Raw genomic sequence first — 17,998 nt, 5'->3', positions numbered from 1 at the left:
GGAGAAGGGACGCGGCGGCTTTGGCCATTGCTCGCTCAACGGAATACATTGCTGATCTCTCTCGATCCAAGAAACACCAAGCGCTTTGCCTTTCAGAGAGAGAAGGCGCCTTGGCCGGAGAAGGAACAGACGATCGATCTGATGGTATGGAGTTGGGTGGGTGCGTGGGTATATATAATAGACATCTCCCGCAGTGACGGACTCCATTTCGAATTAGGGGCGGGCCAAGACCGTCTTCGACTGCCAGTCGGCCAGGACGCCACGTACGAGACTCCATTTCGAATTACCAATCGGCAATCCGGCCGGCGGCGGCGTTGAATTGACACGTATCAGTCAGATTCGAATCGTAGTTTAATTTGAGATATTTGGTTCAACACTGTCACTTGTTCGTAATGCTACAAACGATCTCCTACATTTCGGAGTATCAGTCAGATTAGACAGAGTAAACTGCATAGAACCACCCCTTTCGCCTCTTAACTCTAAAAAAATCATCACTTTACAAAACGTGACACTTTACACCGCGCCGAGAAAATGATAGTGACAAAAAACACTGACGGCACATGCTAAGCGATTTGATGACAGTCACTAACCAACCAACTTTGGGTCCGGCCACATTTGAGGCGTGGACCTAGTACCCAACGCTAGTACTACCACTCAGTCCTAGCACCGAGACTGTTGCAAGTCGTTGATAATTTCTTGTATACTTGTGCCAATTAAAGTTTGAATTTTTAAATTTAAAATGTTGGTATGACATTTCAAGGAAGGACCGAGTCCGGAATGATGATATATGAGATAGAGTTGGGATAGCGCCTATTGAAGAGAAGCTTGTCCAACATCGTCTGAGATGGTTTGGGCATATTCAACGCAGGCCTCCAGAAGCGCTAGTGCATAGAGAATCTAAAGTGTGCTGATAATGTCAAGAGAGGTCCGGGTGGACCGAACTTGACATGAGAGGAGTCCGTAAAAAGGGATTTGAAGGACTGGGGTATCACTAGAGAACTAGTCATGGACGGGGGTGCGTGGAAGCTTGATATCGATGTGCCAGAATCATGAGTTGGTTGCGAGATCTTATGGGTTTCACCTCTAGCCTACCCCAACTTGTTTGAGGCTAAAGGCTATGTTCTTGTTGTTGTTGGTATGACCTTTCAAGGAAATGGTAAAACTTTTAGAGTTACGCACCCAAGTTCTCACATAATCTGACCCCAGATCAGTTAGCGCGCAAGGCACGGGCAGCGTCGGCTGGAGACTGGTCCCAGATCAGATCAACTCGACCTTTCGTGGCCTCCCGTCGGAAGAAAGCCTAACTTTCGGCTCCTTCATCTTCACTACGGACAGGACGGGCCAGATCGACGTCAACCCACCAGCCCCCCTTTCCCGCACCGTCTTCTTTGGCGCATTGGCATTTGTCATCGACCGCCACGATGGCTTCCACGTGTGCGTCCCGCCACTCCAGCAGATCGCATCAGCGGTCCCATCAGGGACCGCAACGCCTTCAACATCTACCTCTAGCGTTAGGGGTATCTTCTGGCTCCAGAAAGCTGGGCTGCATACCAACGGGCAATGCAGACACACCTGTGCGGCCGGATCAGCAGCAACACTGACTGGTTGGACTCGTCGTCCATCAGGACCTTGGGGAGCTGGCAGCTGTCGATGATTGGGTCTACGACAAGGGCGAATTTGCCGGGGTTTGAGATGTAATCTGGGCGATATGTTCTGCCGAAGGAGATTGTACAATATGACCGGTCTATGTACTGGAGGACGTCGGGGACACCTCCTTGATAGTTTGCTTCTATGTGCATTTGTACTCATGCTCACGGAAAAATCGGAGACTACGTTGGCGACTCTGAATTTAGGCATAACCTCCACAATCTCCAGAAATTGTAAAGGGCACTTTATACCGATTTTGTTGAGGATATGACGCATCCGTCCATTTCATATCCTCTTGAATTATCAAAAAGAGGGAGCCGCGACGCGCTGTACCACAACGTTCATAAAATTTTGGGTACCAAGCTCGATGGAGGGGGCGACTATGGTGATGGCGGCGATGTGCAGTAACTAGGGGGTTAGGCGCCGCATGCCTTTACTATAGCGGGAAGATGAAGCGGAAGGATGTGATAGGTATGTCGATTTCAGTTGTTTTGGCACTCAACAAAAGTGACCCGCCGTCACCGGTAGACAGTAAGGGCCGTTTTGATTTATCAAAAAGTGCGGCGCCTACTGTCTCCCCCGAGTAGTTACCTTTTTGATAAATCAAGAGGATATGAACACTATATAGGCCTCCCCCGAGTAGTTACCTTTTGTTGAGTTTTTTCTAGAAAGGCTCTCGACAAAAGCCGTCCTCAGTTGAGTCCCAGTCCGCAAAGGCGAGGTTTACCAACACCCCGTGAATGGGAACTCGGCAAGGACAGTGTTACTAGGCAAACAACATTTTCCAGTAGTGATACTAGAATCCAACTCGCAAAGAGTGATGCATGGTGGCACTGCTGCCCCATACCTCTTAATTTGTAGCAATTTTCATGCTAACACACAAAGAGTGATGCATGGTGGCACTGCTGCCCCATACCCCTTAATTTGTAGCAATTTTCATGATCATCTCTCTTACAGTTGTTGGATGAGCTCGCTAGATGGTTGCGTAATCGAATAAACTAATGGAACATGTTTCTGCATTATGAGCAAAGCACACAGTTGCGACTGAGATAATCCCTTAAAACAAATTAAGGAGCAAAATCATATATGTGAGGACATGGCAACAAAAGAATGACCATGAAACTTAATTAATATTAGACTGGCATATACATAGATAAAAGACAGAAATAAGATTGAGTAGACTTGAAAACAAAAGGTTAAAAAGTTATTACACAGAGGATGTATTTTGTAATACCAGAGAACAAAAGGCCCGTGGCTTCAAGCCTTCAAGTTTGAAATGGCAGTCGTGAGGGCACTTCTGGCAGATAATGAAAACACCAAGGACCTTTATATAAGATAAGAAGTGCAGTGCACGACTGCACGTGAGGGGCTAGAAAAGAAGACCTCCAGGGACCTGCGCGCGAAATCTCAAAAAATTTGGACCATTTCTCGATTTGTGCGTGTCATCCTTGCGCAGGGGCCATGCTAATCTTCTCTGTATCGTTCCAATTTTATCGGATGTCCCCGAAGGGACGATGCAGCTGCCGCGCTCAGGCTTATAAACAGGTTCGCTTCGCCCTCGCTGGCCGATGTGGGACTAAACAAACTAGCGTCTGCCTTTACTCCCCGTGCTGTCCAGCCGGGAGCCATCGGACGCGTGGTGGGCCGCAAGCAGTCGGCTGGATCTCCCTTGGCGTGGCCCAAATTAACGGAAGAGCGTAATGGGCCTTCGTGTTTTCTTACGGAAGAACGAGCCTGGTTTTCTTTTTTAGATTGAGCCTTGGTGTTATATTGAGCTGACCTGATAATGTGTGTTGTACCTCTAAAAATGAAACGAAGATATATCTATGAGCCCGTCCGTGAGTCCATGTGGTTTCTCCTAGATGAACATTTTTTTTTGCGTGACTATGAACTACTAGCATTTACATCTCGTACTGTGTCATGTGACATGGCACCTTGAAGCTTTCTTCTTTTAACCGCTGATCAATATTTTTCCCGGATCATTAAATTTGACTTCTTAGCTTTTTTCTAAAAAAAAGAAAATCGACTTCTCACTATGTGAATGCGCAGTTCGGCTTATTTCTCGTGTAAATAAATGTAAATATCTGTGCTGATGATGAGCATTGGAGGTTTTGTTTTTGTTGTTGGTGAATTTAGAATGTGGCTAGTCATCAGGTCTGCCCTTCCCCAGCACGGACGAAAACCTGGCGTAGGTGTCTCACTCTCTGGTTGTCACTGTTTCATGGATACACAAAATTTATGGATCATGATTTTGGCTGCAGTTGTTTCTATTTGTGATGATAAACGCATACTGGTACGTCTGAGGTTTTCGTTCTGAAGAGGAACAAGAGGCCTGCAGCCACGGGCCAGTCGCTCTCTTTTACTCTTTCTTTATCTCCTTTATAAGCTTCGTTATTCTATTCGGAGCGAATTCATGGCAAATTGTCGGGATTTTTGGCAGAGATTTGTAAAGGAGAGGCCGAAGCACGTATGCAGTGACGCACGGGTTGAGGGGGGTGGAGCGGCAGTATTTATACGGGGTATGTCTGGAGTTGTTTTGAAGGCGAAAAAACAGTCGGCTCTGTCTGTGCATCTGTTATTATTACTGTAGCAGTTTCAGTAAGGTAGAATGGCGTCGACGGCCGTGGCAGACGCGAACGCCGGGGGATTCGGTGTCGGGCAGGTCCTCGACGGCTCCAACCCGGCCATCGTCCGGCTCCGGCAGCTCGTCGACGGGCCCCAGTCCTCAGGTGCTGTGCTGGCACCGTACGCTTACTCGGCATGCAAGGAGCAATCCACTGTCTGTATATCTGCTATTATTCGACTGAAATAGTTGTGTTGCAGAGGGGTGGAGGCGGTGCTGGGAGCAGGGCGTGACGCCGTGGGACCTGGGCCAGCCCACGCCGGTCGTCGTCAAGCTGGTGCAGTCCGGCACCCTCCCCGCCGGCGGCGCCACCGTCCTCGTCCCCGGCTGCGGCGGGGTACGTTACGTAGCACACGCTCTACTCGTTCAATTGTAAGAGAGATAATAACTGGCAACCTCATGCACGCACGCACGCGCCCTGCAGGGATACGACGCGGTGGCCCTGTCCGGCGGCCGCCGCTCCGTGGTGGGCCTCGACGTCTGCGACGCCGTCATCCAGAAGGCCAGTCAGCGGTCATCGTCGTCGCCCGACGTGGCCTTCATCACCGCCGACTTCTTCACCTGGGCGCCGCCGGATGATCGGCACTGTAATGATCATGCATGGATGCATTTCAGCCTCAAGACCAAGACTCGGGGCCACCGTACAACACGACAGTGCTCGAGTAAGCATCACATCCCTGCTAGTACATTTTTCCTACTAGTAATACAATCCATCACAATGTTGAGAGACAGAAATGCCAATTCTTCATCTCACTGTCTCTTGTCAATCATCTATGCATATGCAGCTACGAGGAGGTGCTCAAACCCCTGGGTTTCTTCATCGAATCCTTCCTATTATAATAGTATATCTACGAGAGGTTACAGTGGAGAGGCATGGCATGACATGCAAAATAGTATATCGATGCACACAACCCTTTCTATTATAATAATTATTTATAAAACCAATGTATGGTTATCATGTTAGTGGCACATTTTAAACAATATGTGTGTGTGTGTGTGTTTATTTCTATTGAGCAGATATCCTTCATCGATCGTGAATCGTGTGGCTGATTCATGGAAATTCTGAATTGGTCTCACACATTGCTAGTTTCTGGTCAGGGAAACAAATATCCGAGTAATGTTTTTGCAAGTTACTGTTCACACATCACACAGATGCTAACCTCACGAAACTGGGCTACTCGCACATGTAATCGGCGTCATTATTGGCGCTGTCTTCTGGAAGTAACCAAGTCAAAAAGCCGTCGAAAGTTTCTCTTTTGAGCCTCTGGGATGAATACTCGACAATCATGTGCCACAACTCGCCGACAGTCCATCCGTGGCGTAATACCCACTGGATCACCTGTCACAGCAGAATGATGCAAAAATTATAAGCTGAAGAGAACAAAAAAGGAAAGCTTGACAGCATGGGATTAGGACCGACTCGATTCGGTGGAGAAAAGAAAAAGGAGGGTCCCTGCCTCCATCTAGAACCATCCATCATATCTAGTTTTAGGCTTTAGTGTGCAAATAAGTTATTCTCTCCTTTCCGGTTTATTAGGCTCATCTTAGAAATCACATCACCTTCAATCATTGGTTGAGTCACACTGAAAACCAAAATTTAACAGAATTTAATGTAGGATTGCTATATTTGCCAATCCCAAGACAATTCAGTGAGTGGCCGTGGAACCATGAACACCGCTAGACAGGCAAAACTACTACAACTTCGAAAATCGGCTATATTTTAGTCGTTCTACTTCTGTGCATAACTGCATACGCAAAAAATGTGAAAAGGTTTTCATAGTATTGTGGTACCTCTTCTAATCTTCTAAGTGACGCATCCTCAAAAGTATAGTAATTAACAAAAGGTCGGTGTGCCTGCAAAATAAGAACCGCCAAATATATTTTGATCACTCCAACAATGTTCATAGTTGAATTTACCGGTATAGACATTTAACCTTCTTTAAAAAAAATGAGGTATAGATATTTAATTGGGAACAAACAGATGAACTCCTATTCCTGAAAATTCCATTGTGTAATAACATTTTTCCTGTACCTGTGATGCGCCAAGCCACTGAATCATGCTCTTAATTTCAGGGTTTCCACCAAAAGCCCCACAACCCCAGTTTCCGGTTGAAACTCCTACACAGTCAACTGAGTTGACACTTGGATGATTATCCTTGGAATTAGAATCCTGGAACCATGTGTTAAAAGTTAAAAAAATGATCAGAAGTTCAGAACATATAGACACCACCTTCTAATGGCGTGCATGTGTTTTAGGTATTTTAGGCCACTACTTATCATGTTAGACCTCATTTGAAATTATATACACATGCAGCAGAACTTCATTCCGACAGTTTATTACTTTATTGGTCGACGGACATAAAATAAATGATAGGGGCAAATACATGCTATCAAGTCATTTTCTGAACCTTAGCAGAGATGGAGATGATAATGTTTGCCACTTGTGTTTGAAATTAGGTAATTCATAGAAGGATTCAATTAACAGAAACTTCATGGCTTGTTAGGTAAACACCTGGAAAGGCTTCACATCGAACTGATGCTTTGATTGATCCAAAAAACCAACAAATGCTTTGTTCACTTCCCTGCAGAGATGTAGTACCGATGAAAATGAATTAGGAAAACAAACAAGTATACAACTATATTTCGTTTACGAAGGATAGCGACCACAACAAGCTACCAATAAATCATGAAATACTGTGATACATTGCTCTGAAGTGAAACATGAACAAGACATACCTTAAAAGACCACTAGTTTCATACTGTAACTTAGTTGGGCAGTCCAAGGCATCAATTGCTACAATCCTAGTTTTTCGTCGACCCATTGCATCAAGGGGCTTCATATCTAAATAATCACCGACAAAGCGGAATGAGGAGCCGTACCTGAAAGAAGCAAATGAAGTGTCCATTTACAATGTAAAAATCATGCTGGAAATGCCATAGCTAATTAGTATTGTCAGACTTTTTCTTTTCATTTATGAACTAAATCAAGCGAAGGGTGGAAAGATTTAAACTAACCCCATATACTGTGAGAACCTTTCAGCACCGACAATTTCTATAGCCTCATTATCTTCCATTGAAGCCATGAAGAGCATGCCTACAATCAGTTCTGGATTTATCATGAAACGGATCTCTTCCTGTACCATAGAATAGATATAGCATCTATGAGAAAACCATAAAAAACTTGCATCATTGTAAATTATCTTAACTAATCAACTTGCACAACATCAAGGTGTACTATCCAGCAGATTGATGACATAGCATGAAGGTACTTCAATTTGCATCAGACACCCATGAAGTCTTATAAAACTGGTCTTAAGATAGTGACACAACAATAATTTTCTATGTACTCCGTAGCATAGAAGATGATGGATAAGTGACATACAATTCATACAGAACGAATGTAGGAATATATTCTAAAACTAGTGCTAAACAAATAACGCCTCATAATTATTGCAATCCCAAATGGGCACATTTCTTATGAAACTGAAAAAGGAGACCTGCACACAACCCCTGGAAAGTGCACCTCCTCCCAGATATTTATTAGCAAAATCAACTTCGAGGGCTTCTTCTTCCTCATCTTCTATCAAACCCGAGGAAATTACCTACTAATGAAAAGAAAACAAACAATCAGCACTTCATAATAATTGTAAAGAACATGAGGCATTTTGATAACATTATGATAAAAGATAACCCTAGCTGTTGTACTCCAGTGTCACAGAGTTATCCATTCCTACTAGCCTTATTTCCATTATCGTGCAATAACAGGATACAGATAATTTATCACGCCGCATAGCATCATCTAAATGCTCATAAATTAATAACTCAATATTGCAGCATACAATTCTCCCAGGATGAAGACACATGATGGAGAACAAACGGATAATAACATAAAAAAAGACAAACACATTTACTTTTCCAGTGTGTCCAAAGAATGCCTGCCAGGTCATGCTAATTTAAAAACAAACGACTATTCTAAACAGACCTTCATAGAATGACAGAAGATTACAAAACTCAATTTAATAGCCATGGCAAATTTGCTCAGTACTCCTAAGATCTCATTACAGGAAACTACTCACATTTAATTGAATACACCTTCACCCTTATGGTTTAGCTGCAATATTTTCTTGACACTTGGAAAAAAATAACCACAGGCATGTACAATGAGCAAGTTGAACTTCATGTAACATACACCGGTTGCCTGTTTTGAGTTCCCAAATCCCAAAATGACCACACATGTCTGAGATTAATGTCGTTTCCGAGGATGCCTAGGGCAATGGTAATAGACTGAAATATGACTGTAAATGTGAAATATGTAGACAAGTAGCTATTCTATGTTGTTAGAAGACCAGATTGTTGTCTTGATATTGCTTGAGCAGCTAAATCTCTGCTACCTGATGGTATCACCTTCTAGGATGGTTGTTAATAGATACAAATTAATCGACTTCCTGCAAGCTATGTCACATCATGTACAGAGGCATATGCTCTGAAACAATGCTGGCTAGAAGTTCAGCTTTGATTTAACCAACGCAGGTGAACCCAAATAACTTGCACACTACATAATTTCAGAGGAGCCCTGCATAAGGGCTAAAATTGAGCATATGAAGCCACTTACCCGGAATGGGCAGAGGGGCACGCTAGATTTAATCCAGGCATCACTGTCAGGGTAGGTAACATCACCGGAGAGGGAGCCGCGCGGAAGAACCTTGCGCTCAAACGACACAAAACCGGCAGGCGTAGATGCAGTCACCCTCTCGAAATAGTGAGCAATGCACCTCACTTTGTGCTCCTGGCTCTGCCTCGCATTGTTAGTCAATGCCCTGCCAAACCATAGAAGCATAGGAGATCAGTAAGAACAGCTAGTCAATTTGACACTACAAGGTTTAATTAAACCCTACGATGCCCAAATGAACCGAAATTGATGGCATACGAGAACAAGGCGTCGAAATTGATGGCCGGGAGGCGGGCCTCGCCGCGGCCGGCGGTGGGGAACAGGCAGAAGAGCGCGCAGGCGAGCAGCGCGGCGGCGAGCTCCTGGCCGAGGAGCACGAGGCCCGCGTCCTGAGACGCCAGGAGACGGAGCCCGGTCGCGGCCCGGGCGCCGGCGTAGTGGTCCTCGAGCAGCGCGGGGAGGCGGAGGAGGAGGCGCGCGAGGCGCGGGAGCACGTCGGAGAACCAGTCCCGCGCGTGGGCCCGCGAGAGGAGGTCGTCGAAGAAGAGCGCGTAGCCCTCGGCGGCCCGCGCGGGGAGGGCCCGGAGGGCCAGGGCCTGGCGGAGGTCGCTGAGCGCGTCGGCGAGGACGTCGCCGGATGTGACCCGGCTCACGTCGGGGCCGAGGGACAGCGCCCTCAGCTGCTCCTGCGCCGCCGCCGGCCAGAAGAGCGCCCTGCCGCGCAGCACCACCGGCAGCAGCGGCAGGATCGACCGCAGGTCGCCGCGCGCCTCCATCTCCATTGCTGCTCTCTCTCTCTCTCCTTCTCTCTCTACAGCTTTCCCTTCTCTCTCTAGCTTCGCTTGCGTCGCCGTTGGGCCTCAATGTGTATTCTTTTGTTGGGCCGAACACGGGCTCGTACCGGCCCACGAGAGCATTGCGGCCCAATTGCCACACTGGGCTGAAGCTTATCCATTTCCAGCTTGTTGGTTCCTCTGCGGCTCAAGCTCTCTGCTGCCATGGGAGTGGACACGGCCGAGCAATGGCCGCGCCGCACGCCACGCTGCCCCCGGCGACAGCAAGCCCGCCGCCGCGCCGCGGCCTCCGGCGCGAGACGGCGGAGGTGGTGCGCGACTGCAAGAGGCTGGACGGGCTCATGAAGGCCGGCAGGCTGGCGGACGCCCTGGACCTGTTCGACCGGATGCCGCGCAAGAACGTCGTGGCCTGGACCTCGGCCGTGTCCGGGCTGGCACGCAACGGGCGCCCCGAGGCCGCGATCGAGATGTTCGCGGACATGGCGGAGTCCGGCGTCGCGCCGAACGACTTCGCGTGCAACGCGGCGCTGGCGGCGTGCGCGGCCGCGGGCGCGCTCCGCGCCGGGGAGCAGCTGCACTCGCTCGCCGTGCGTGCGGGGCTCGCCGGGGACGCGTGGGTTGGGAGCTGCCTGGTCGAGCTCTACGCGCGGTGCGGCTCCACGCGAGCGGCCGAGGCCGTGCTGGCCCGGATGGAGTCGCCGGACGTCGTGGCGTACACCTCGCTCGTCTCGGCCTTCTGCCGGAGCGGCGAGTTCAAGCGAGCAGCGGAGGCACTCAGCCAGATGATGGAGCGGGGAGTGGAGCCGAACGAGCACACGGTGACGAGCATCCTGGCGGCGGCGTGCTGCCCGCTGGTTCTCGGCGTGCAGATACATGGCTACATGATCAAGGCGATGGGCTCGTCACAGAGCGTCTACGCGTGGAGCGCGCTGATCGATTTCTACTCAAGAAATGGTGAGCTCGACATGGCAAAGACGGTGTTCGACAGCCTCCAGTGCAAGAACGTGGTCACCTGGTGCACCATGATGCAGCTGCACATCAGAGATGGTAGGCCGGAGGATGCACTGCAGCTGTTCGACGAAATGATCTCGGAGGGCATTGTTGATCCAAACGAGTTTGCATTCTCGATCGCTCTTGGTGCCTGTGAGTCCATCGCTCTGGGGAGTCAGCTTCACTCTTTGGCCATCAAACGTGACCTGGCGAGTGATCTCCGGGTGTCGAATGCCCTGCTTTCCATGTATGGCAGGAGCGGCCTCGTCGAAGAGCTCGAGGCCGTGCTCCGCGGCATCGAGGATCCAGACATTGTCAGCTGGACAGCAGCAATCTCTGCATACTTCCAGAACGGCCATGGTGAGAAGGCCATAGCACTGCTCTCCCAGATGCACTCACAAGGTCTCATGCCAAACGACTATGCCTTTTCCAGCGTGCTAAGCTCCTGCGCAGACCTGGCATTGCTGGACCAAGGGAGTCAGTTCCATTGCCTAGCCCTGAAGCTAGGGTGCGACATGAAGATCTGCACGGGGAACGCGTTGATCAACATGTACTCCAAGTGCGGCCAGATCGTGCCCGCGAGGCTCGTGTTCAACGTCATGGATCACCGTGATGTGACGTCCTGGAACTCGCTGATCCACGGGTACGCGCAGCACGGTGAGGTGGACATGGCATTGAAGGCGTTCAGCGAGATGTGTTCCATTGGCGGTGAGCCCAATGAGTCGACGCTCCTGGGAATCCTAGCAGCTTGCAACCACGCCGGGATGGTGGATGAAGGTGTGGCATTCTTCAGATCAGCAATGGCCGGCCGGTATGGCGCCTTCCTGACACCCTCACACTATGCCTGCGCGGTCGACATGCTGGGCCGTAGTGGCAGGTTCGACGACGCCCTCTGCCTGATCGAGGAGATGCCTTTTGAGCCCGACGTCCTAGTGTGGAAGACGATGTTGGCGTCATGCAGGCTGCACGGCAACCTGGAGACGGGGAGGCTCGCCGCCGAAAAGCTCGTGGAGCTCTCAGGCCAGGACTCGGCAAGCTACGTGCTGATGTCTGGCATACATGCGATGCACGGGGAGTGGCGCGACGCCGACATGGTGCGGCGCAGGATGGACGAGGCTGGGGTGAAGAAGGAGGCCGGGATCAGCTGGGTGGAGGTCAGGAACGAGGTGCACGCCTTCGTAGCCCAGGACGCGTCTCACCCGGACTCGCCGTCCATCTACCGAATGCTCTGGGAATTGTCTAATGCCATGCGAGATACAGCCTATGATGAAGATGTTGAATTGTTGGATGTACATATGCAGATTTAGATGTGAAAAAAGTAGTGCATATCCTACTAGGTTCCTCCATTTCTGACAAGGTAACTGAGTCTTTCTTCTTTTCCAATTGTCACTTGCATTACACTGTTCTTTGTAGCTACTGGTATAAGCTTACAAATATGTGAATGATAGGTGCTGTATGCTATGTAGGCATGTAGCAATATGAAATTATCAATAGCATATTGTTTTCAGTCTGTAACAATTAAAATGTGCTGCAGAAAGTTGATTAAAACACCTTTCAGTGTGACATCGACGATTGCTATGCTTTAGTTTTATTTACTTACCCCATTTGGCAGTAGACTCACTAGTAAACTGGGTTTATAACTTCCAAGGAACCATCCTGTATTTTGATATTCTTAGACTCAGGTATGGCTGTAGCATGGCCTTCTCAAGTACTCCAGGTGTGGCACTACACTAACTAATCACATGAACAGAACAGACACTTAGCTACGGGTTACACTCACAGTTTGGACTGTGACTTAAAAGATTGCCTCGGAACGTCAACCAAATGAGCTAATTTCTCTAGATAGTTGAAGTGAATGAGGGAAGAAGCTTGTCTTCTCAGAGGAGAGAATTTTCTTAACAAGTTCTCAAGAAGATTGGTGATACATATGATGGAATTGTCCGTTCAGTGTTCCACTATGGTGTATTGGTTCACCTGCAATTTTCTGATGCCACTGGCCATACCTTTGGTCATTTTTGTTGTAAATATTCCAGAGTTTGACAGCAATGATGCTGAAACAGCAAGTTATTTATCTTACTGATCTTGTACATATCTCTGGGATCTCTTGGTATCTTGTCCAAGATTTTGTAAATGAAGGTGATAGCATCAAGATCAAGATCATATTGATATGTAAGTGTCAAGGTATCTAGGTGATCAAATATTGAATTTATGTTACAGAACATTTTCTAGATTCTACAAACCAAAAGTAGTTAAGGTATCCAGGAGTATGTGTTTTCTCCTGGAAATTATTAGTAAAATCATATGCATTCAAGTGCACACCTAGTTTGTTTGCAGCAATTATATATTTGCATTTATGGAAGAGTGAACTAATGCTGTGGCATTTATACAATACACAGAGCTTTTAAGGGTTAGTTGAATAAAATCAAATTAATCTAATTCAGGCATGCACTCCATTGGTGCTGATAAGGGAAATCAGGAAGCACTGGGTTTCTCTATCTTGAACCAGAAAATCATGTTAAATGATCTGACATGCTTGCATTCCATACACAAACAGGGAGAAATCAAGGATAGCTTTACAATCAGGCAATTGGAGGAAGATCCTCTACTGGAGCCGATCCTCTACTGAAGCCATTGGACAAAATTATTCCTTTGGTTGGTTGTTGAATAAAACTGTGTCCCAGTGGTGCGTTATCAGCTACCATGTTCTTGTAAAAGTGGACTCATGTAACAATCATGTTTTGTAGGGAACTGATATATCACCTGATGCTCAGATCAGGTCATCACCTACAGAAAAGAAGTTGAACTTCTTTCAATACTTGATGGCGTATGTAATGAACTTTTTACAGGAGGAAGGTAATGGTTTGTATTTGTGTCTAGTATCCAGTTTCTAGTTTGTGTATTAGAGTACGTCATTAGTCATTACTACGTATATCCTGGGGTCATATTTGGTATCATGTGGGAGTGAAGATATGGCCCATTACATGGGGCGTGGTCAAGAAATTGTTCCACAATGATGGCCCCAGTGGCTCCAGTAGTAACAGGATAGAAGAGAAAGACAAGTTCACTGGTGCTATGTCGAACACTTTCGGACAGGTATATACTACTACTTGTATCTGCTTGAACTTAAACATCTTATTCGGATTTAGAACAATATATCAAGTACCACTTTGGCCTCGCATGTTTCAGGACATGCCCCCCGATCACATTATGAACCAGCTGACTCAATTCTTATCATATGTGCGGAACTCCACTTGCGCATGAGCTTCTACGCATGGAATCGGGCACACCCACCGATTTGTTTCAGGTGATTTTCGAGGTATGGCATGAAATGTTGTGTTATGCTGCCAACCGCTGCAGCAGAGATTCTCATGACAGGCACCTCAGCAGTGTTGGCGAGTTCATTACAGTTGTATGGTTATTGGCACGGCAAATCCATGGATTTCAGCAGCCTAGAGGAAAAGGCGGACACTCTTCTGTTTGTATAGATAGAAAATTTATGTGCAAATGACTTTTGAGAATGAAAAACATTTGGAGGAGTAATTCTGAGAATTCCAAAGGGGCACATCAGGCGCATTTTCTTGTCAGGTGGTTGTGGAAATGTGCTAGGAGATTGAGACATAAAATCTTCTTCTTTTGGTTCTTGCTGTATGCACCAGGAACCCGCTCAAAAGAAAGACTTTCCGTGTGCCGACCTATGTATGATTGTGTTCTCTGTGATGAACAAGTGGAGGAGACTGCTCTTCATCTTTCTTTGGATTCTTCAGTTGCTCAAAATTGCTGGAATTCCATCATACTCCCTCTGTTCCGAATTACTTGTCGCAAATATGGATGTATCTAGATGTATTTTAGTTCTAGATACATCCATTTCTGCGACGAGTAATTTAGAACGGAGGGAGTACCTGCTAAGCGCAGAGGTGTCTCCCTCTTTGATGAAATCGGCTTAGTCATTCAAGTTTTTCCTAGAAACATTTCCATGCACATCATAATCATGGGATATTCGATCATATGGATGCAAAGAAATAGGCAGATTTTCATAATTGAAACCCTTCGGCTTATCTTCTGGACACACTTTCTCAAGCAACATCTTCTGCCAATAGGGCAGAGGGTGAAGAACAGACATGACAATTCTAGGACATCAACTGTAGGAGGGGAAATATCTGGAGCGGGTTTCAAAGATTTCTGCTTGCCTGGTGAAAAACATAAAAAATGTAGGAGAAATCACTAAGGAAGAATAAAAATCATGTCAGCAAAAAGACTAATTACCACTGCTTAGCTTTCAATTTGCCTCTGACCATCAAATTAAATGTGAATAACCCGTCCTCCTCTCTTTGAAACAAGGGGCGCTTCGGGTTCTGTGCGTGCTTCAAACAATTTTGAGACAAGATGAACATAAGAGTTTGAAACCATTTCTCCAAATACAATGCAACAGAATTCGTTAAGACATATCAGTGAAAATATGCAACAGAGAAAGTCAAATATGAAAGGAGACCATTAGTTCCCACTATTGATAATCATAGCTCATAGATAGTTTAGATAAAGGTAATATCAAGTAAAACGTCAACAAAGGGTCCATAGCTCAGTGGTAGAGCAATTGACTGCAGATCAATAGGTCACCGGTTCGAACCCGGTTGGGCCCTCTATATTTTTTCCTTTTCTATATACTATCTTGCCCCTCCACACTTTCTTCTCAAGTGTTTACTCCTTCTTTGCCATATGCTTAATTCCTTCTGATCCGTTATGCATTTTTGCCATGTCGATTCTTCCTTGAGAGAATTGTTATGGTTACCACTATTGCTATTTGAATAGTTCTCAAATACTTCAAAATTAAGGCAATTATGTATATTATGTGCAGCATGATAGACTAATATTACGTATTTTTAGACATGTAGGAAGACCATTTTATCCAATGAAGCCCCTTCAATCTAAAAATAGTTTTCATAACCTGGCAATCCATGAGCACAGTCATAAAGTACGTGCACCTAATTTGCGATGGCACATACGGTTGATATGCATATGTGTAAGTTCCTAACTAGTGTTCCAATGCCGTTCTTTCATCCTCTACAAGTTGGACGTGATCTTGCCCGCGCCCTCGTCAGGGAGTTCCTCCGGCGGCTCCCCTTCGTTAATGACCTCGGTCGTCAGTGGTGAGGGGGGTCACCGGACCCACGTGTGTGGATAGTTTTAGGCCAAAGTAGCTTAGTTTCAAGGTTGTTCATCGTCTTGGCTTCAGCGGTGGTGATGGCGTCGGTGAATAAAGTTTCTTCAGATCCTACTCTGAGAAGGCGATCGGGCCTATGGTTGGGGTTGGATTTGAAATCCAGTTTGTTCAAGTAAGGATGATACGATGGTGGCATCCTCGCGGTGAACCTATGTACTATATACTATCTTGCCCCTCCACACTTTCTTCTCAAGTGTTTACTCCTTCTTTGCCATATGCTTAATTCCTTCTGATCCGTTATGCATTTTTGCCATGTCGATTCTTCCTTGAGAGAATTGTTATGGTTACCACTATTGCTATTTGAATAGTTCTCAAATACTTCAAAATTAAGGCAATTATGTATATTATGTGCAGCATGATAGACTAATATTACGTATTTTTAGACATGTAGGAAGACCATTTTATCCAATGAAGCCCCTTCAATCTAAAAATAGTTTTCATAACCTGGCAATCCATGAGCACAGTCATAAAGTACGTGCACCTAATTTGCGATGGCACATACGGTTGATATGCATATGTGTAAGTTCCTAACTAGTGTTCCAATGCCGTTCTTTCATCCTCTACAAGTTGGACGTGATCTTGCCCGCGCCCTCGTCAGGGAGTTCCTCCGGCGGCTCCCCTTCGTTAATGACCTCGGTCGTCAGTGGTGAGGGGGGTCACCGGACCCACGTGTGTGGATAGTTTTAGGCCAAAGTAGCTTAGTTTCAAGGTTGTTCATCGTCTTGGCTTCAGCGGTGGTGATGGCGTCGGTGAATAAAGTTTCTTCAGATCCTACTCTGAGAAGGCGATCGGGCCTATGGTTGGGGTTGGATTTGAAATCCAGTTTGTTCAAGTAAGGATGATACGATGGTGGCATCCTCGCGGTGAACCTATGTCCTCAGGCTATGCCATTGTGACGGTGTTTTCTCCAGCGTCGGCGCGGAGCTTGGGAGGTAGTCCAGGGACGGATGCAGATTGTGGTCTGCATCGACGGCATCTGGAAGATGGTGGGTCGTATGCTAGCTTTGTGGTACGTGGATGACATGTATGATTTCCTCCTCTACGTCTTAGTCATGTGGGGGGTGCCAGATCTGGAGTTCGATGGCGTGTCCAGGTGTTGCCTCAATCTGATTTATTCAACGGTAATGATTTCGCCTTTAGCGAGCCACCTTGGAGGTCCGTAAAGCTGCATATCAACGATGGAGCCACGTCGAGCTCGGGGTGTGGAGGTGATCCGACAATTTTTTGTTTGATGGCTGTTGTGGTGGTGCCAGAGACAGGTGCCAGGCGTTGGTGCCAAGGTCAAAGATTTCTTTGGTCTTGTTTGTAATTTTACTCCATGGCTAATGTTTCTTTGTTCAAAGGCTAGCGTTCTATTATTTTCAGTTTTGGCAGGTCGGTACGTACGTGGCTTGTACTATGGTCCTTATGATATAAATAAGACACGTACTACCATGCAAAAATAAACACTAGCATTCTAATCCATATCTAAATCTCTAAGGATGCAAGCTAATATTCAATTTGCATTAACAATACATAGTGAACCAATTAATATTCAAACACAAGGATACTAACCCATAGCCAATCTTATTGTTTGTGTAAATATATATATACTAGGGTAAAATGAAATAATATTAATGGGTCCATAGCTCAGTGGTAGAGCAATTGACTGCAGATCAATAGGTCACCGGTTTGAACCCGGTTGGGCCCTATAGTTTTTTCGTTCTATTTTTCTTTCCTTTTTCAACTACTGTCTTGGCCTTCCACACTTTTTCTCAAGTATTTAGTATTTACTCTTTCTTTTTTACCATATTAGCTTTATTCCTTCTCAATCCCATTGTGTATTTTTTTGGCATGATGATTATTCTTTGAGAGAATCGTTATGCTTGCATTACCGAAAAAAGCTTTCGCCCCGCTTTATATATAAAGCAAACCACACATTACAACCGGCCATACAACAAGAAACAAGAAAATACATCGACAAGATACACAACTCCATGGAACAGCTAACGAGCTCCGAAGGACCAGTAGGACATCGGAGCCCACGACGGCCTCTGATCATGACATCAACGACTGCG

The 17,998-nt window shown here is 46.4% G+C and overlaps 2 protein-coding genes, 3 non-coding genes and 1 pseudogene across 5 annotated transcripts; 4 read left to right on the top strand and 2 right to left on the bottom strand.

Annotated features, from left to right (window-relative positions):
- Nucleotides 1-3,057: 3,057 nt before the first annotated feature.
- Nucleotides 3,058-3,160, bottom strand: LOC123088718 (U6 spliceosomal RNA). Its single transcript, XR_006442029.1, has one exon. It is a non-coding gene; the product is annotated as a U6 spliceosomal RNA (small nuclear RNA).
- A 1,091-nt stretch (nucleotides 3,161-4,251) lies between these two features.
- Nucleotides 4,252-5,253, top strand: LOC123087663 (thiocyanate methyltransferase 1-like; annotated as a pseudogene).
- Nucleotides 5,254-5,326: 73 nt separating this feature from the next.
- Nucleotides 5,327-9,792, bottom strand: LOC123087661 (poly(ADP-ribose) glycohydrolase 1). The gene is made up of 9 exons (XM_044509708.1): nucleotides 9,198-9,792; nucleotides 8,883-9,087; nucleotides 7,768-7,872; nucleotides 7,286-7,404; nucleotides 7,007-7,150; nucleotides 6,783-6,852; nucleotides 6,303-6,440; nucleotides 6,062-6,124; nucleotides 5,327-5,609 (listed from the first exon to the last, which is right to left on the bottom strand). Exons 1-9 carry the CDS (start codon nucleotides 9,719-9,721, stop codon nucleotides 5,445-5,447), a joined length of 1,533 nt encoding a protein of 510 aa, XP_044365643.1. The 5' UTR covers nucleotides 9,722-9,792; the 3' UTR covers nucleotides 5,327-5,444.
- A 117-nt stretch (nucleotides 9,793-9,909) lies between these two features.
- Nucleotides 9,910-14,437, top strand: LOC123087660 (pentatricopeptide repeat-containing protein At2g27610). Its single transcript, XM_044509706.1, has 2 exons — nucleotides 9,910-13,816; nucleotides 13,910-14,437. The coding sequence occupies exon 1, from the start codon at nucleotides 9,961-9,963 to the stop codon at nucleotides 12,028-12,030; it is 2,070 nt and encodes a 689-aa protein (XP_044365641.1). The 5' UTR covers nucleotides 9,910-9,960; the 3' UTR covers nucleotides 12,031-13,816; nucleotides 13,910-14,437.
- An 851-nt stretch (nucleotides 14,438-15,288) lies between these two features.
- TRNAC-GCA (transfer RNA cysteine (anticodon GCA)) lies at nucleotides 15,289-15,360 on the top strand. Its single transcript has one exon. It is a non-coding gene; the product is annotated as a tRNA-Cys (tRNA).
- Nucleotides 15,361-17,559: 2,199 nt separating this feature from the next.
- On the top strand, nucleotides 17,560-17,631 carry TRNAC-GCA (transfer RNA cysteine (anticodon GCA)). Its single transcript has one exon. It is a non-coding gene; the product is annotated as a tRNA-Cys (tRNA).
- The last annotated feature ends 367 nt before the right edge of the window (nucleotides 17,632-17,998 follow it).

This window comes from Triticum aestivum, chromosome 4A (assembly GCF_018294505.1).
Source record: "Triticum aestivum cultivar Chinese Spring chromosome 4A, IWGSC CS RefSeq v2.1, whole genome shotgun sequence".
Lineage (NCBI taxonomy): Eukaryota > Viridiplantae > Streptophyta > Magnoliopsida > Poales > Poaceae > Triticum > Triticum aestivum.
Note: the sequence above shows the minus strand (reverse complement) of the source record. Positions and strands in the feature narration are given on the sequence as shown.